At 39.3% G+C, this 19358-nt stretch overlaps 2 protein-coding genes and 1 non-coding gene across 3 annotated transcripts in view; 2 read left to right on the forward strand and 1 right to left on the reverse strand.

The window, feature by feature from the left end:
- Positions 1–3641, forward strand: part of LOC134653563 (actin-histidine N-methyltransferase) — a 53236-nt gene extending 49595 nt beyond the window's left edge. Inside the window, exons 7-10 of the mRNA XM_063508946.1 lie at positions 1900–2099; positions 2606–2783; positions 3197–3376; positions 3611–3641. Coding sequence (XP_063365016.1) covers positions 1900–2099; positions 2606–2783; positions 3197–3296 — 478 coding nt within the window. The 3' untranslated portion in view covers positions 3297–3376; positions 3611–3641. The remainder of the gene's footprint in view (positions 1–1899; positions 2100–2605; positions 2784–3196; positions 3377–3610) is intronic.
- Positions 3642–8649: 5008 nt separating this feature from the next.
- Positions 8650–19358, reverse strand: part of LOC134653607 (uncharacterized) — a 43878-nt gene continuing 33169 nt past the window's right edge. The window contains exons 7-13 of the mRNA XM_063509006.1: positions 14925–15058; positions 13533–13669; positions 12849–13003; positions 11293–11371; positions 10650–10812; positions 9566–9719; positions 8650–8852 (exon numbers count right to left, since the gene is read on the reverse strand). Of these exons, the coding sequence (XP_063365076.1) occupies positions 8674–8852; positions 9566–9719; positions 10650–10812; positions 11293–11371; positions 12849–13003; positions 13533–13669; positions 14925–15058 (1001 nt within the window). The 3' untranslated portion in view covers positions 8650–8673. The remainder of the gene's footprint in view (positions 8853–9565; positions 9720–10649; positions 10813–11292; positions 11372–12848; positions 13004–13532; positions 13670–14924; positions 15059–19358) is intronic.
- Positions 17868–17940, forward strand: Trnai-aau (transfer RNA isoleucine (anticodon AAU)). Its single transcript has one exon. It is a non-coding gene; the product is annotated as a tRNA-Ile (tRNA).

The following is a 19358-nucleotide window of genomic DNA, read 5'->3' on the forward strand; positions in this document are numbered from 1 at the left end:
ATGCTTTGTCTATAGGCTCATAATACAACTATAATATAAGTATAATACAACTGCTTTATTTTTTTTAAAGATACAAGTTCCGATCATCTTGATTGAAAGAGGTATGTTTTCATTTACAATAATAACTCTTTTTTTTTTAAATAATAACTCAATTTTTTTAATAATAACTCTTTTTTTTTTAATAATAACTTTTTTTTTTTTTTTTTTTTTTTTTTTTTTTTTTTTTTTTTTTTTGCTGCAGCTGTCATAGAAAAAGTAATGTATGCAACAGCTCATAATTGGTTCTTAAAATTCAAGGGTCTTTTTGTACAAAACTCGACTACGTCTCGTTTTGTAACTTCGACCCTTGAATTTTAAGAACCCTTATTATATCACTGTTGCATAAACTACTATTACTTGTTTCATGTAATTTAAGTCATGTCGTTTTAAAATGAGAGCCTACCTTTATGGGAGGGACTTATGGTGGCGGGTTCGTGTAACTCTTAAGCCCTAATGTTGTCTGTACTTACGTAAAGCCATATTCGAACTTTAAGATACGTCAAATACTAGATATTGAAACGATATGGATGGGATATGTCAGTGTCAAACAAGTGTCAATTGACATGTCTTCAAACACGTCACTTTTGACACTCGTTTGATACTGACATAATATCTTGGTGATGTCTAGTAGATATCTAGTAGATATCTTGGCCTCCGACACCAAAGACCGCCATTGTACTCTGTCCAAAACCGTTTCTGTACAGTCGACGGCGCCGAGTTCGCTAAGGACACAAAACTCACACAACACACTGAAAACAGACACGAAAACCTCAATTGACAATTCACCTTTTTTTTCTGTACAGAAAACTCAATTCTCTAATCGTTATCGTTGTTTTGTTTATGTATCATTGTCGCCAGTATCCGATAAGTAAGCCACATTGTTCTATTGAAGCGTAGGTACCAGAAACAACACCGACGTAATACTTGCGCCTGCGTCACACTGTCGATCGATTACATACGCACTTTATTGTACCAGTTCTCTTTTTGTTAGTTTCGCTAAATATGACTGAGAGAAATTTCTAACGCTCAAGTTAGGCAAGCCAACTTATTTATGCAAATATATAACTGGCCCATAAAATTCAGTTAAATGTTTGTAGTATTAATTTTAATAATAATTTGTACTTACGTACTTAAGAAAAATATTCTTATTTTTTGACAAAGTATTTAGGGCCTTCCTGTATTCGACATTATCACTGTTTTCAAAAATAAGTGTAGTTAAGTTTTTGCGTTCTATTCGACATAACCGCTTTAAGGTTATAAATGTGGTAAATGTGGTCAATGTTGCCGTTACTTTTTCGCCCTCCATTGTACGTGTGGTTTTTCCAAAATCTCTACAGATAGCTTTCAAATCGTTACGTAACATTTGAAAGCTATATTGTAGAGATTTTGGCAAAACCACACAATTTTGTAAACATTCATAGAATAGTGATACACCTGAGTTCGATTTTATAAAGCTAATAGTTACAATGCCATAGAAAGTGCAAAAGTGCAAAATGCAATAGAAAGTGTCAGTCATATTAACATTATTTACAAAATGGTTACTTATATTTTTATACCGTATTGGGGGCCTAGCCAAGATGACAGTGTTACCTACATCGACAAACGCCAAATGAAAAGAGAAATGCATTGGGATGACAGAATATGATACGAAAAGTCACGTGACTATTTCCATATATAATTTAAGTTTCTATTGCCGTTTTCTATCAACGTTTGCCATCTTGGCTAGGCCTCCTGGTATGATTACAATTAGAAATGTCGTACGTAACAGATTTTTTTATTTTAAGTATTTAGACTGTTTTGTACAAGTTTACTGTTTGAGTTTTACATTTATCCTGACTCGAATACTATTTTTTTTTTCAGTTTCGTGTACCCAGACAACCAGCACGACAGCCTCTCCCTCGCCCTCGGTGTTAGCTCAAGCGACCCTCACCGTGACACAAGAGTAGCCCTACTGAGCAGATTGGGGCTTGCTGGTGTCACCCACTATAGCTTGTACCGAGGAGACAGCCCTATCAGCGCCGAGCTACTGGCTTTCATTAGGATATTCAATATGAATCAAGGTTTGTTAAGTAGCAATCCACTAGAGTGGTCCTACTGAGCATATTGAGGTTTGATGTCAGCCACTATAGCTGCTTATGACGAGGAGACAACCCCCATAGGATCTTCAATGAATCGAGGTAAAGTATCAACCTCAAGAGTGGTCCTAATCAGTAAATTGAGTCTAGCTGATGTCACCAACTAGTTAGGTACTGTAAAGAGGGACGATCTGTCGGGGAGAATGTGGTAGAGGATTAAATACACTTTGATGCTCTTCTTTATATTATTTTAATAAGTTTAAGCTAATTTACATCAATAATATTCGACTAGGCTGGCTTGCTGTCTCTTTAGGAATGCCCATCAGCACACCCGTTCCATCTGACAGCGAGATCAAATTCTAAATCTAAAAGTGGGTTAGCTGCCAGCCACTGACCAAAAAGCTGTAAAGGTTGCAAACCTCTACAGTACCTACCTATTGGCTTTTCTGAATTAGGGTACTTGATAACCTACAAAACTGTTTTAATTTCAGACGAACTGACAAAATGGTCGAACCACGGCCTACCCGGCGACCTAGTATCGACGGAAGCGACCAGCGCAGAGGCGGTGGGCGCGGAGCTCGACCGGCGCGCCTACACGTACCTCCTCACCCGCTGCGGACTGATCAAAGCCATGTACAAGACTAAAGATACCGCCGATAATACGCACACGTATGTATTTTGTTAGAAATGTCAGTACTGACAAGATGGTCGTAGTTTACCTGGCGACAGTTTACAGAAATTTTGGCCCCTGCCACAAGATCACGTAATAATTATGATGATAATTAGGGTACCCTTAGACGCTAAGCAAGTCTAATGTTGTTTCTACTGTATAGCATATATGTTCAAGATGCTAATTTGTGTGATAAATGTTTTTTTATTGGGTAAATACGCATATAAAATAGAGCGGATTATTTGAACTAATTAAATTCTTGAGTAATATTGTGTTACAACTTTTTTTTTTCACCGCGAAAAAGCATATTATTAAAATTTGCGGGTGGGGTATATTTAGAAAGGATAACTGTCCATGTAATAAGTCAAAGATGTAGGTACTGAAATCCTAAATGCGATGTCTTTTTTTGCAGCAAAAACATCAAACTGCTGAAACAATGTGAAGTACAAATCCTGGACGGTGCCATAAAATTCTTGGAAACCGAACTACAGAAGCTACCCGCCAACAACTGAGACAGGTACATATCGACGATGTTTTTAAGGTACCTCACGTGCAATCCCTATTTTTGAATGTTTATTTATAATGAGACGGGGTCCCTTTGTTTCCCATAAAGTTTTAAGTCATAATGTATTGTTTTTCATATTATCATTAGTCTTAAAACTGGTTACCCTATAGATGGATTAGGTTAGGTTTGGTTTGTTTTATGACAATCCTGAAAAGTGACGCGTTTCTGAACCAAATAAATTATGACTTACGAAAATGCGGGCAAACAATATATTATGACTTAAAACTATTTGGGAAACAATAGAGACCCTAATGAGACAAGTAAACGGTACAGACTGTTAATCGGTACAACGACGTTTGATCAGTGAGCGACTTTTGGTCTTAATAATGACCATCTACGTCATGCTGATTAGATGCTGATGCTGCCTGTATTAGACATAAATTATTTCACACCATGCACAAAATAAAGCACCAGAAAAATAGTTCGATGTTTTCTAATGAACCATATTGCCCATGTCATAAGAATGACTGATAGTAGTTACCTAGCTAGAGCTACAAAAATCAAGACGCCACGCTATCTACAACAGTGATGACGAACACGACTCTATGGGGAAAGAGATAATCGTCTGTATTATTTATATGTCTCTCTTTTTCTGCACAAAAATTACGATAAAGGGTATTTTAAAAACATTGCTGATATAAATATTATAAATAGTAAAATACAACGATGGAACCTACATGATCCTTTACACAAATTTATGATAATGATAAGTATGAATCATCATCGCTACAATCAGTGGGTGCATTTGTCTCATGATCTAGTTTATAAAATAGTCGAGCAGTCCCATCGTATAAGGAAGGCCATTTTATGCTGTATGTCATTCGCTTTAATATAAGTAGCTTCCATCCATACTATGTAATATTATAAATGCGAAAGTGTGTCTGTCTTGTCTGTTACCTCTTTACGCGTAAACCGCTGAACCAATTTTTAGTTAGAACCAAATCTAATATTGTCTAGTTGAAATTTGTTATAATTGAATAGTTTTGAGTCCCGGGAAAAGTATAGGATAGATAGGATAAAAATTATCCCGAAACCATCCATTAAGAGGATGAAAAGCGGGATGGAAGTGAGATAATTTGATGTATCGTCTGATAATTGATGTAAGCATACCTATGCTTAAATAGGGAGTATTACTGCAATGTTTTGCCGCCAGAGTGCAGCACTAGCGCCTTTAGTAAACCATAGAGTAACTTATACATACTGTACCTTAAACTGTTTTTTGACAAGTTTGCACAGACAATCAAATATAACATTGATACACCATGCGGTTTGTTTACAAAGGGCCTACCGGGAAACGAGAAATCAAAACTCGGCTATCTGCCTCTTTATCGCTCGAATATTCAAGAGTGATAGAGAGGTTAGATAACAAAATTTCGACTCTTTCGTTTGCGGTAGTCCCTTAGATTGTGACTTATTGTGGGAGTGGCGCCCCCTACGCAGAGTTTCGCGTAATATTCCCTATTGAATGATTGCTATTACACTTTAACTAGGCGTTATAAACGTTAAAGTTTGTATGGGAAATCAATAACAAGCAGATTGGATAAAAACCCCAAATTATTAATTCCACGCCGACGAAGTCGCGGGCAAAATCTTGTTTTATTGTAAAGTAAAAGTAACTTTTTTTTTATGTATACGAATATACTCCCGATCAAGTCAAATTGTATTACTAAGAGAGTAATACAATTTGATTAAATGTTCATATGGCTTATTTCTAGATTATGGTAACATCTATCTATCTAATACCTTTAAACGAGCAATTCTTGTTTATTTATTTATTTATATGTATGTTTATTTATACATATATATATATTTCGGGGATCTCGGAAACGGCTCTAACGATTTCGTTGAAATTTGCTATATGGGGGTTTTCGGGGGCGATATATCGATCTAGCTAGGTCTTATCTCTGGCAAAACGCGCATTTTTGAGTTTTTATATGTTTTCTAAGCAAAGCTCGGTCTCCCAGATATTCTTATATTATAGGCATAAAATATGACGTAGAATGAAAAATCAATTTTGAACAAATGATGACAGTATTTTAACACTTTAAATGTATTTTTAAGGACATTGTTTTGTACAACGAACAAACTCTTACACGGTGGGTACGTATAATATAACAAAAGAAAAAACTATCAGAGGGCCTACCGCGAAAACCGAAATTAGAAAATTGCGGCGATCTTTCTCTTTTACTCCAATGAAGGCGTAATTGGAGTGACAGAGAAAGATGCCCGCAATTTGCTAACTTCGATTTTCGCGGTTATATCCCAGGATAGAACTACACTTCAGGTAAATTCGTTTAATCCTGTATTTATATATTCAATAAAAATCTTGATTTTACATTAAGAATTGTGATTTATTATGTTGCTCGTAGTCCGCAGCAGAAGTTGCTAAACGGGCGAGGTGTTTAAAATTACCTTGACACGATCTTATTCTCTTAACAATAAAGTCGCGTCAAGATGATTTTGAACACCTCGCCCGCTTAGCAACTTCTGCTGCTGCCGTGTAAGGAATTTAATTGTGATTTCTCTTTTGTGTGCATTTTTAATGTTGTTTTTGTTATGTTATAAATCATGACATGTATACTTACAAACGTATTTATTATACTTTGTGTTGTTGAAACGTTGTTTTATTTTACTTTTAAAACTACAACTCTCAAGGTTAGGTAAAATAATTTTAATTTGCATTTAGGTTTTTATTTTTTATTTCTATTTCACAAAAGGCAGTTTCAGAAGTACAAAATTTATAAATATAGTCTAAAAATATAACCTAAAGTAATATTTACAAATATGTTGTATGTACGGTCAGCAAAACTTGGTACCCCTGCAACCTACACATTTGTAGCTAATAGTTATGCTGACTGTACCTACAAATCTACGTTACAATAAATTATACTAATAAATAACATCTAGAGTTCTATAATTTATTATTCTAAAAAATATAAATGTATTACACTTATTCGAATAGGTTTGTATCATTTTATCACAACTTTACTGAGAGAATTCTGGTTCAAACTTAACAATAGACAGACAAACAGAAGGAGGTATATTTTAATTTAAAAATATAAATCCTCTCAATTTGTCAATATTTTACATTAAACTTAAGTAAAAAAATTGAGTAAATTTACCTTATCTAAACTTTAATGTAAAAAAATATCTTAAAATTTTTCGACAGATACATAACAATATATGCCAAGAACTACCTGTCTTAAACAACGTTCCGGACCTCTTAATAATTAAGGTTAAGTATACTCTCCTACTCATCTCAACTTTTACAAATAACTCGAATCGTAGCAACAAATTGGACTTCAAATTAAAAATTTCTGGGTCACCGATTCAATAGCACATTTAGATAGTGGCAAACGAAATGTTGATGAGTATGAGATAATATTTCAGAAGATCCAAAACAACCCACTGGGCATAATAAGGATTAACTATTGAATGCACTTTCGATCGATACCAATTGGGTCTATTTGTCGATCTGTATTTACGTTTTACACCTACTTATTCGTATCTACAAGTTTCAAATGCCCTATATTGTGATACCATCCAAAAATTTGCCACTGAAATTTGAACCTAAATTGTAGGAAAAAGAGTTGATTTTGCGTTGTTTGAAACTTGAACGAAACAAAGCAAAAGCGACTGTTCTAATTGAACATGGTTTAAATTGCATCGAACTGAATAGGTACTATAGGTAGGACCTTGATCCTTAGGAGGCTACAGTAAGTTTTCTTCATTCTCTGAGTATTGGCTATTAGATCCATTTTATATGGAATAGGCTTAGGGCTTAAAACAGCCAATAATTTTATGTTTGAGACCTTATACATAGCTACTACTTATACCTACTTGCGTAGAAATTAGAAATACTATCATATAGAGCAAATATCTTAGCTCGCTAGAATTCAGACATTATTTAAGGATGTGACATAACTATTACAAACATTGTTTTCTTGATGGTTATCTTTTCTTATTTGGACATTGACTTGACAACTTATGTAGGCCTCCTGGACATAAAGATAACTCTAGTGGCATATTTTGAACATCAAAACTTAATCTGGCATACTAAAAACATTTAGGTACTTTATCTGTCCCTTATGCGATACATAGCGTGATGCGGGGAATAGTGGAACAGGCCGCGTAGCCAAGATGCCAATCGCTTACGCTCCGTAGCGATCGAAACGCAACTGTCACTGTCGCACTAATATGGAAGAGTGATAGAGAGACATGAAGCTTTTCGTTGTCGAAGCGATAGCGATTGTAACCTTGGCTAGGCCGGCAGGCCTCTCCGCCTTAGCGAGCATAACACCATGGCTGACAATTGCAAATCTTATGAAAAAATTGGTACGGAAGACAGCAAAAGTTTTATATAGATCGTGTAATTCACGAAAACGCGTGCCTTAACTCGTATCGTCATGTTGCACAGAATAAATAATAGTACTAGGTACAGAACGTTCACTCTCTGACAAAATGCGTCTATTAAGACAGATATGACCGCTAGGTGGCGCAAGCGCGAGCAGGCGTCCGTTCCGTAGCGGTGCGCGGCAACTACTACGGCTAGACACCAAAATTGGTGTGGGCCGCATGTACTTCTAGCGACGCGACGAAATCGCGGAGTGAGCCACATCTGTTAAAGGTTAGATTTGGCAAATCTGCGCGTCATCGTGAATGAGACGAACTATAGAAAGTGACACTGTATGCAGCATTAGGGGCCAAGTCCTAAGACCTGACTACTTTAAGAGCCAACAGGAGCTAAGATTTAAATATTTTAGGTAAATATACCCGTCTCGCTACCGGAAGCGGCTCCTAAAACTAGTGCGATAAGGACAAGGCGAAAAATCCTGCGTAAAAATATCAAAAATCGAGGTTTCGTACTCGACTGTTTCCTCCTCCAAAACTTAACCAATCGTAACCAAATTTGGAAATCTAAATGATTATGATATTATCTGTGTCGGACCGTTTTGCTTTTTTGACTAATTGATGTCAGTTTTGAATAGCACGCCTCTCATTGCGGCATAGTCAATTACGCCATTTTGGCCATTTTTGAAGGGCTCCAGCGCCTTAAAAAACAAAATTATCAAAAAAAGCAAAACGGTCCGACACAGATATTGACAATATTGATCTGTGTTGAAAAAATCATTGCTCTAGCTTCAAAACCCACGGAGGAAACAGTCGAGTACGTTTGTATGGAGAAATGACCACTCCTGTTGGCTCTTAAGGTGAATAAGTGACAGAACACCTGACATTGTGACCCTGAAGGCCATGTCTTAGATAATTTACTTGCCTGTAGCCTAATTTGATCATAATTACCTAACCTAATCTAGCATAAAGATTTACTTTATCCGCCCCTTATGCGGTACGTAAGCGTGGTGCGGCGTACGCGCCTCTCGTCTTCTCCAACCTCGAGCGGCCACTAGGAGAGCCCCCACTAGGGCTGCAATAAGCACGCCGCATGACACCAGCATGGCCGACAATGCGGAGGTTTTTAGACACGTCTGACCTTCGACTGAACCTGAAGAGGAAAGGATTTATTGCAGTTGTGTTGCTGTGGGTAGGGTTTGCAATTCGGATCCGGAATGTATGAAATTATCCGGATCTGGATCCGGATCCGTCGTGCAAACCCTAGCTGTGGGACGTCTCTCGCCAGGGTTATCTTATCAGATGGGGTCGATTTCTTTGATTTTGGTGTCCTCTTAGAAGACACCAAAGTCAAAGAAATCGCAATCGCATTTGCGAAAGCATATTTTTGAAATTGCTATTTACCACGACATAGATATGTATAATATATGTACTGATCCACTAACCCAGCATTTCCCAAACTATGGGTCGCGACCTATTGGTGGGTCGCGAGCGAATATTTAGTAGGCCCTGAGACTACTAGGGCATCTGAGTTAGGTACAAAAAATATTTTACAGTACATATGGGGCTACTTTTCCGCACTAGTGCGTAAAATAGCACTTTTCGTGCGATGTCGAAACTTTAAAGTACCATATGTACTGTAAAACGTTGTTCGATACACGTGCGAATAGATAATTCGCAACTCGTGTCGATTTATAACAATCCCTTCGGTCGTGTTTTAATTTATCGCCACTCGTTTCGAATTTCCTCTTTTTCGCACTTGTATCGAAAATAACTATTATGCCCCCTTTTTAAGACGGCCGGTGGGTCCCGAATTTGTTAGTTTTTGTTAGGAGCCCAGTCATCTTTGGGAACCACTGTACTAACCACTGCGGGTGGCGAGTTCGCTATCCTCCTCTCCCTCCTGCAGTACGCGGAGTGACTGGAACAGCGAGATGTTCTCAGATAACTGCGGCGGTGCGGGCGGTTCTACTGAGCGCCGACGCACCGATTTCATGTTGCGCCAGTGACATGGTTGAGACTGAAACATGACAATACAGAAAAATTTGTTAGACAAAAAGCTACTGCATATTTTATCCACCTAAGCACGGAAGGGATTAGACTTGCAGTACCTATGTGTAGCAAATTATGTTTGTCTCATCGTCGTGTCGAAACAACTACTTAACTCGATTTAGTGGTGATTTGAGTAGGACTTCTAGGCAATGCTTTCCAAATATTAAAAAAAAATCTAGCATCTAGCATCTTTCTTACCGGACACCTCCCGTGGCACATCCGCACACTTGCGTCTCGAATATGCCCAACTCGGACCAGGATCCGCAGAAGCGGGAGACCAGTCTATTCCCCACTTCACTTCTCTCCTTACTCAGACAGCTTGTTCCCCACGTAGTATATATATTCTGTTCTTACCGGGCACCTTCCGTGGCACATCCGCACGTCGCACTCGATGTACAAGGCACTGAACGTTTACATGTACGCGAATACTTGAGTTTTGAATACGCCCGTCTCGGACCAAAGGCCGAGGACACGAAAGAGAGAGAGAGAACAGTCCCTTTTCTCACCGGACATCTTCCGTGGCACATCCGCACGTCGCACTCGATGTACAAGGCAGGGGATCCTGTGAACCTAAATGTCTTCATGTACGCGAACACTTGCGTTTCGAACACGCCCGTCTCGGACCAAACGCCGAGGACACGAAAAAGAAAGAGAGAGAATAGTCTCTTTTCTCACCGGACATCTTCCGTGGCACATCCGCACGTCGCACTCGATGTACAGGGCCGGGCCGGCGAGCAGGTAAACCCGAACGCACCCGAACGTCTTCATGTGTACGGGCGTACTCGAGACACAAGTGTTCGCGTAGTGTACTACGCGAACACTTGTGTCTCGAGTACGCCCGTCTCAGACCAAACGCCGAGGACACGAAAGAGAGAGAGAGAACAGTCTCTTTTCTCACCGGACATCTTCCGTGGCACATCCGCACGTCGCACTCGATGTACAAGGCAGGGGAGCCTGTGAACCTGAACGTCTTCATGTACGCGAACACTTGAGTTTCGAACACGCCCGCCTCGGACCAGGAACCGCGGAAGCGGGAGATGAGTTTGTCGTCCACTGGGCACCTGAAATCAACGATCAGATTAAGTATAATTCCCACCGGGGGTAACATTGCTAATAATAAATAATGTGAGCCTATATACGTCCCACTGCTGGGCACAGGCCTCCTCTCATGCGCGAGAGGGCTTGGGCTATAGTCCCCACGCTAGCCCAATGCGGATTGGGGACTTCACATACACCTTTGAATTTCTTCGCAGATGTATGCAGGTTTCCTCACGATGTTTTCCTTCACCGAAAAGCTAGTGGTAAATATCAAATGATATTTCGTACATAAGTTCCGAAAAACTCATTGGTACGAGCCAGGATTTGAACCCGCGACCTCCGGATTGAAAGTCGGACGTCATATCCACTCGGCCACCACCGCTTAAGCAACACCGCTTAACATTGCTAAGCTTAAGCTAATTCCGCTGCCATTTTTTTTAAGACAAAATATTAAAAGCTCCTCCAAACTTAGTTATTTAGAGTATTTGAATTGAATAACTTACCCATGCTCGTCAATAAGTTGGATGCGTTTCGTGGCCCCGTTATGTGCGAAGCAATCGTTCACGACGATGTCGAACCCATCTGCAATACAATTACGTAAAAAAGTTAGTTTAATCATGAAATAACACTTCGTGTGTGTTATGATATAAAATAAATGTTCTTTTGACATCGTGAAATTCAAGTTAAAGTTAAAAGTGCTCTGTCGACAAAGGTATAGCCAACAGCCAACATCGACATATGGAAATAGTTATCTGCCTCTGTCGCTCGAAAATAGAGAGGCAGATAACGATTATTGATTGTTCTTTGCTGGTGGCAGACCCCGAAACTATGGACATTGGTCGATGATGATGAACACCGAATACAAACTTGTCAATAGACAAAATACAACACGATACTCGTTCCAAAGTTATTTTGATGCTTTATGGACAATTAAATGGTAACGGCATTGATATTGTTCGAGGCAATGAACCTGATCGTCTCAGGATTCTTTCGATTGCACGCACGTTTGGCACGCGATGTGATGATGCCGTTAAATCCAGTGCCCTTAGCGGTGCATGCTTAAATCTATCACTAACCTACTGTAAAATGTCACGCTATTAATTTAGCGTTACACCTGTATAATACAATAATGTTCGAAACAAAGAGCTTTCTCATCGTACCGCTTCCAGCAAATTGCTAAATTATTAAGTACATAGTTCCAGAACAAGGTATTATTAATGAACGTATTTTATTTTATTTATTTACCTATGCTAGCTTCTATGTTTTCTCATACTGTTTTTATGCCATAGACTACTAACTCCAACCCGTACGGGACCAGACCCACGGCTACACTCGCCTCGTAGTCTGCACGGATCTCCATGTACCACTCCGGTCGGTGAATCTGATATTGCCTACGTTACAAGACTTCTAATGCGTTGCCCAGAAGAACTAAGTCTACTAATAACTCTACCTACTTGTCTACAATATGAACTGACCGTCAGCGGGTCTCCAACCCGTGCGGGACCAGACACGCGGACGCCGCTCGCCCCGTAGCCAGCACGGACCACCATGTAGCACTCCGGTCGTTGCATCTGTTATTGCCTACTTTACAAGACCCCTAATGCGTTGGCCAGAAGAACTAAGTTTCTACATGTCTACACTACGAACTGACCGTAAGAGCTCCTCATGTAGATAAGCAACGTCAGCGGGTCTCCAACCCGCACGGGACCAGACACGCGGACGCCGCTCGCCCCGTAGCCAGCACGGACCACCATGTAGCACTCCGGTCGTTGCATCTGTTATTGCCTACTTTACAAGACCCCTAATGCGTTGGCCAGAAGAACTAAGTTTCTACATGTCTACACTACGAACTGACCGTAAGAGCTCCTCATGTAGATAAGCAACGTCAGCGGGTCTCCAACCCGCACGGGACCAGACACGCGGGCGCCGCTCGCCCCATAGCCAGCACGGACCACCATGTAGCACTCCGGTCGTTGCATCTGTTATTGCCTACTTTACAAGACCCCTAATGCGTTGGCCAGAAGAACTAAGTTTCTACATGTCTACACTACGAACTGACCGTAAGAGCTCCTCATATAGATAAGCAACGTCAGCGGGTCTCCAACCCGCACGGGACCAGACACGCGGGCGCCGCTCGCCCCATAGCCAGCCCGGATCTCCATGTAACACTCCGGCGGTTGTAAGGTAAACACCACCGGGTTGCCTGTCGCCACTCTGCAATCATTGAAAAAATCCATGAAGTATCCTTACTCGTGACTACTATTAAATTTTCTTGGGGGTTGAGCTCTCATCATTAGGGTTTGCGGTGCGGATATAAATTGTATGAAATCATCTGAATAATTTCTGTCAGATCGAAATAATTCCAAAGCAGCATCCAGATCGCAAACGCTATTCTCATTTTCGGGTTGGGAAGTATTTGAAAGGTGACGAATTTGATGTCCCATTCGGAATGCAACTGATGAGATTCTCACTATATACTGACAACGTTCACTGCGTGCCCCGTATATGGGTCACGGCAAGTCTATTACAAAGCCGTAAGGTTAACAATTCAAATTGAACGTGTTTAAAAAGACAATTTACATCTAAACATAGAAATTAATCCTCAGCCGAAAGAATCCTTATCAAGATTTTCTCAAGAAACTATTTCCCAGGAGTTACTAGTGGGCCTTCCCATCAGGCGGGCTGTACGTCACATAGTAGACGTATAAAACATGCTTATCTGTAGGTACCAATTAAAACTTACTCAACGTCTAAGAATGGGAAGGTGACGGTCTTCCAGAAGTCGTATCCGTACTCGCAGGTGACCTTGAAGTGCTCATCCAGCTCCTCCTCGATCAGCGAGTTGTACTGCACCGTGATCGTGTTCCACATCAGGTTCTTCTGCAAGAGTTAAACATACGCGTGTTAAGGATTCGATGTGTGTTCCATTTTCGAAAACTTTTGGCTGTGGCCGCGATTCCAATATGCGTTGCGGATGGCACGCCTATCGTGTCATACGCCACACGTTAAAAACATTGATGACACGCCTGTCGTGCCATCCGCATCGAAACGGTTAACTTCTAGATACTTATACCTAGACTCTATCCTCCTTAGAATAGCTAGGTTGAGGCTTGTAGCGCGTTTACCTATAAAAACGCCATATAAAGGCCGATACAGACGGACTGCAATTTATATGGGAACTGCACGCCGACAGCACATCAACTACAACGTCGGCGTGCAGGGGGTCATATCTCGTCGCATAATAATTGATTGTCATAATGTAATGTTACGCATAAAACTCTTTTCGCATAATTTTTCTCCAGCTGAAACAGAAAGTATTTTCGAAAATATTTTGCATAGGTTGTGTAGAACAGAGTAGGTTAGGTTAAGTTTCTTTTATAATTTTTCAGAAATGTTAATAGTTCCAGCACAATAACAATTATGCGAAATGAGTTTTATGCGTAACATTACATTATGACAATTAATTATTATGCGACCCAATATAGACCCATTTTACATGCCTAACTGGTAACACTAGTCCAAATACCTGTCGCCATGAGACAAGAGCGTGTTAATCTAATTAGTGTTACCGGATTATATATAATTAAAAATTGTAACATTTACCATACATATTATCTACTTAATTTACAGCAATTTTCGACATGTCCGGCTTTAATAACATAGATTAAGTAGCGGAAAATTGCCTAAGTAATTCTAAGTAAGTACCTAACTACCCAGAAAACGGTTCGTACAATCTGATTTAATATACAACACTACAAGTATATTCTAGTACTTCCATGGACATGTGTTATTTTAAAACAATGCATCCTTAATACTTCAGCTAACGCAATCATCTTGATACGATCAAGAACACGACTTTAAAAAAAATATAGACAGTTAATTCACTAAGTACTATACTAACACTTTGTTTTAAACAGGATTCTGACCCTGCTGTCATTTTCTGCTACGCCTACTCGTTGGTCATTCTCACTTTCCGTCCACGAATGTAGCAGATTTTAGTTTAAGCCTGAATTTTTCTATTCTTTAAAAAAAAAGTTATTTTCTACTGTATATGTATACATGGCCTCACCAAGCTGTGAACTCACGACTTTAGACATATAAAAGGTTTATGTAATAGAACCCCGATGTCACTTACAGTGGGATGTTTCCTCGAGTCGTCATGCTGGCTGTTCCGTCCCAAAGTGCCGCAGCGGTTCAGCTGGATGTAGAACTCGTAGTAGTCGCGCCCAGACCCGTTGATGTACATGCAGTCTGGATCGTACGAGTATCCTGAAACACAACCGGATGAGGAATTTATATTTAACTCATTCATTGCCACCCAGCCAAACAAGACATCAGGCACAAAAATCTTGTCATATAGATACAGCTTTAGTATAACGATCCCGACTATCGGGTATTTTATGATTTCGTTCCCAGGCCGGACGACCCGAATGACCCGATAGTCGGGATCGTTAGGGTTACCGCCGGCACTGAAGCGTTAAGAGTCAGTAGGCATGGGAAATCTATTAACTATAACGATATATTAAATATGGATGTTGACAATTTTTTGGAACTGGTTTCATTTTGTAGATAGACACGTAATAATTACAGAAAAAAATATTAAAAAAATATATTCATTACTTTTGAATAAAAAAACATGTATAATAAGTTTCGTGTTTAAATTTCGCACCTAAACGCTCCAAACTGTCACGTGACCTTGATGACGTAACGGCGTTTTAAACAAACTGCTGTCAGTGCCACAACAAGAGTTAGCGAATTCCAAGCGATTTTTTTTAATTCCTCTCCGTAAACAAACATGACAGTCTGACAAATTTTATTTAAAGCCTTAACACACTACCGCATCGGACAGCGACCTTCTTTCTCGCTCTAACTTATAGCTGCGTCCTTAACGCACCACCTTACACACTATCGATTCGTGCGCCGCACCGCACCAAGATCGCGTTTCGGTACGATAATCTGTAGACACTTAGGCAGGTTTTATAACTTGTCTTTGGTGATTCCACTGTGATTACGTCACGCGCTCCGATTGGCGTTTGCAGTCACGTGATACTGGGCATTATTTTAAATACTTTTGATTATTTTTAATTAATTTATTACGCATATTTACACTTGCAAAATATGATTTTCCGCGTTCTAATATTCCCTGCTATGGTAAAAACATAACATGTTATATATTCGCGATTCATGTCAACATCCCTATTATATATGGGCTCCATAGGCGCCGAATTCCATATAACAAAATAATACTACGTTGACAGTTGAATTCTATTAGCTACCAATTAAACCAAACCACTTTTGATAGCCTAGACAAACCATACGCATGCGGTACACTCATATTACAAGGAATTCTTTAATCGACATAGGTATGTTTCAACAACTTATATTTAGAATTTAGATGTATTAAATTTAAACCCATCCCTTAAAGCATTTAATATCAGCACAGGGACAGTTGGACATGTAATTTTAATATTTTCTTAGAAAACAGATACCTACCTACTTACCTACAAACTTATTACACTAATCGAGCTAGTAATTTTAAAGATCTACCTATATATTCAAGCACGTCGTGGATTTAAGCTGAACTAAATCTATTTGATCTAAAGCCTGACCAGGAATAATACATGATAACGTGCCATGTTGCGGAATTTCACTGAAACTAATTTTTTCATACTATACTGAACTGTCACCCTATACCATGAGAATAATAGCGCCCTCTTTACAATGATCGTATATTACTGATGGTCAGGCTTTATTTACACTTGATCCATATATCCTACTCGCACGTTACCTACAACACAGTCACTCCACCAAAAAACACAATGCGTAATTGCCATGGTCTGTGGTCACTGTGTTATTTTAAACCGACTTCAAATCGGTAACTGCCGGAGTAGATAGCTTTATGTAGGCAAATAGGCCAACAATTTCGATAAACCGACGAGCAATTTTAAAATTAAGTCCCATTAAGTTGCGGTTAGACCTAAGTTTTACTCTAGGTCGTTTTGGTCGAGCGCTTAAAAAGTGTTTTAAAAGGTTCAATAGATCCTAAATATTCTAGCTATTTAGGCTAGTTTTTTTAACCATGCTGGTTATTCACTTTTTTACCGTTTAGATATTTGTTTTATTTAGTTACTTAGCCATTTTTATTAACAGATTCACGAGCGGGTATATTCTCGAATGAGTAAGTCTGTGCCCGGTTATAAATATGATTTAATATGTACCTATACTTATTAATATGTATTAAATAAATGTAATTGCGGTCGCAGTCTAAATACGTTTTATTATTGTACTGCATCTTCCTAAAAATCAAAAATAGAAATTATAAAAATGTGAGAAGAGCCGTGAGAAGCAATCCCTGTATTAAATTGTAAACTGCAACATATTTCTGACAGCGAAAGTAAACGAAACCGCAGGCGAATTCCCGGCTACAATGTTGCTTTGAACGCCTTATGCCGCGGTCTATTTAAAATGGATCGCGAATTAGAGATGCAACTGCAAGCTGCAGCTGCATCCAAAGAGAATATGTGACGTTATCTATGAAAAGGGACCTGATTGTCGATGGCGGTTACGCCATCATTAACGATGCTCCGATATAAATACAATGCCGCGCGACGCTGTGCGGCGTAAACGCCATCGACAATAAGGTCCCTTTTCATAGATAATGCCCCATATAACCACTACGTTTGCATCGCCTAGATGTGTAGGTATCATTTTATCAGTGGATCTATTCTGAACCTTCATTAACTTTATCTTTCTACAATATACCAGACAACCTGTCATAATGCTACTCTAGTCTCGCTTACCTAACGCTTTTTCTTTAAAACACTCATACTGTAAAACTTGGAAGTTAAATTAAAAGTGGAAAAATTCACCGTCTTGGGTGGGACTTGAACCCACGACCACTGGATCACTAGTACAGTGCTCTTCCATCTGAGCTACCAAGACCGTACCCAGTGAATATTTCCACCATATATGAGCCCTAAGGAGGCTCATAGCGACATCTACCGTAAGAGTACTACACTTCTTAAACGGCTACCAGAGTTCCAAATCATATAGTATATAGTTCACTGAATTGGGTACGGTCTTGGTAGCTCAGATGGAAGAGCACTGTACTAATGATCCAGTGGTAGTGGGTTCAAGTCCCACCCAAGACGGTGAATTTTTCCACTTTTAATTTATTTCGAAGCTTAATAGCATCGTTCGCAGACATTTCTGCTTAATACAAAATTAATTTAACTTGGAAGTTGATTTTCAGACCTGTAGATATAGGTATTAAATAATCTTCTTTCAACTTTCTTAAATATTAAAAAAAAACAACGTTAGGTAGTTCAGCGACACTTCGATGAAAATGCTTGGAACGTTTGTTAGTCTGGAAAGAGATTTAACTTTATCTAAGGTTGACCAGATAAATCAACTAAAACCGAACCAAACTATCTCAAGTAAATTAGGTATCACTTTATGTTCATTCATAACGTACCTGACTTGGAATGATAAGGTAAAGATTTAAGGCAATAACGATACGGTACCTAAAAATACCTATTCTTCTAAGCCTGAATGTAGAGCCAATTTCTACTATTGTTATTTTATTTATGGCAACTATCATGATACGTTATTTCTCTATTAAATATAAACTAAGAAATTTGAGACTTTTTGACGTGATAACGTCTTATAAATCGATGAACACCGGTAGCATGCACGAAAAAGTGTCACGTTGTGGACAGAGGGTCTACCGCGTTCGACGTGTTCTCTCCCTGTCACACTTACGTACGAATTTACAAGTGCGACAGAGAGGCAACACGTCGAACGTGGTTCGCGGTAGGCGCTCAGATCTCCATGATAGCGTTGTGGACAGATCTCCATGGTAACGTATAAAAGTATGCAATTTTTCATCAATGTTTTCTTATGACGTTATAACGCAAAATTATCGTCCGTAAATCGACTTTACAGACAACCATTTTTTTTTTTCATGGATACGCAACACTTGGCATTGTTCCTAGACGACAGTATTCAGCCCCAAGTTGACCTTCCCGCTCATCGCGCGACCGCAAATTGTTTAATTGCTGCGTAATCGCTTTATACAGCCTTTATACAGGCTCTGCGGTAACGGTTGTGAGAAAAAACACTCACGCGTCTCACGACTCCTAGACAATGTGGTTTATCTCAAAATCGGTATGACTAGTCCTACGGAACCCAGGGCTGTTATAGGTACCGCTGGTTTTTAAAACTGTTTTTGACGTGTAGATAAATCTTGGAAGAAAGTGGAGTTCTAGGACTAGCCAGTACAAACATTTTACCCGCACTATTCTGATCATTTAGATACCTAGGTTTCTGCCAAAAGGAGAAATGAATATAAAACTTGATTTACAACCTGCATTATATACAACCTGCAAACCTTGATAGGTTTCGTGAAGAAGCTGGAGTGGTTAGAGTAGCAATACCTCGTATTCACACAAAATAGGCACAATGGTTGTCGATTTGCGGAAAATGCTTAGTAATATTAACTAACTAACCTACACTATCACCAAGATAACACTAACGTCATTACGCCGTCATAATTAGTTGCATTTACTAC

The sequence above is a fragment of the Cydia amplana genome, chromosome 13 (genome assembly GCF_948474715.1).
Source record: "Cydia amplana chromosome 13, ilCydAmpl1.1, whole genome shotgun sequence".
Taxonomy (NCBI): Eukaryota; Metazoa; Arthropoda; class Insecta; order Lepidoptera; family Tortricidae; genus Cydia; species Cydia amplana.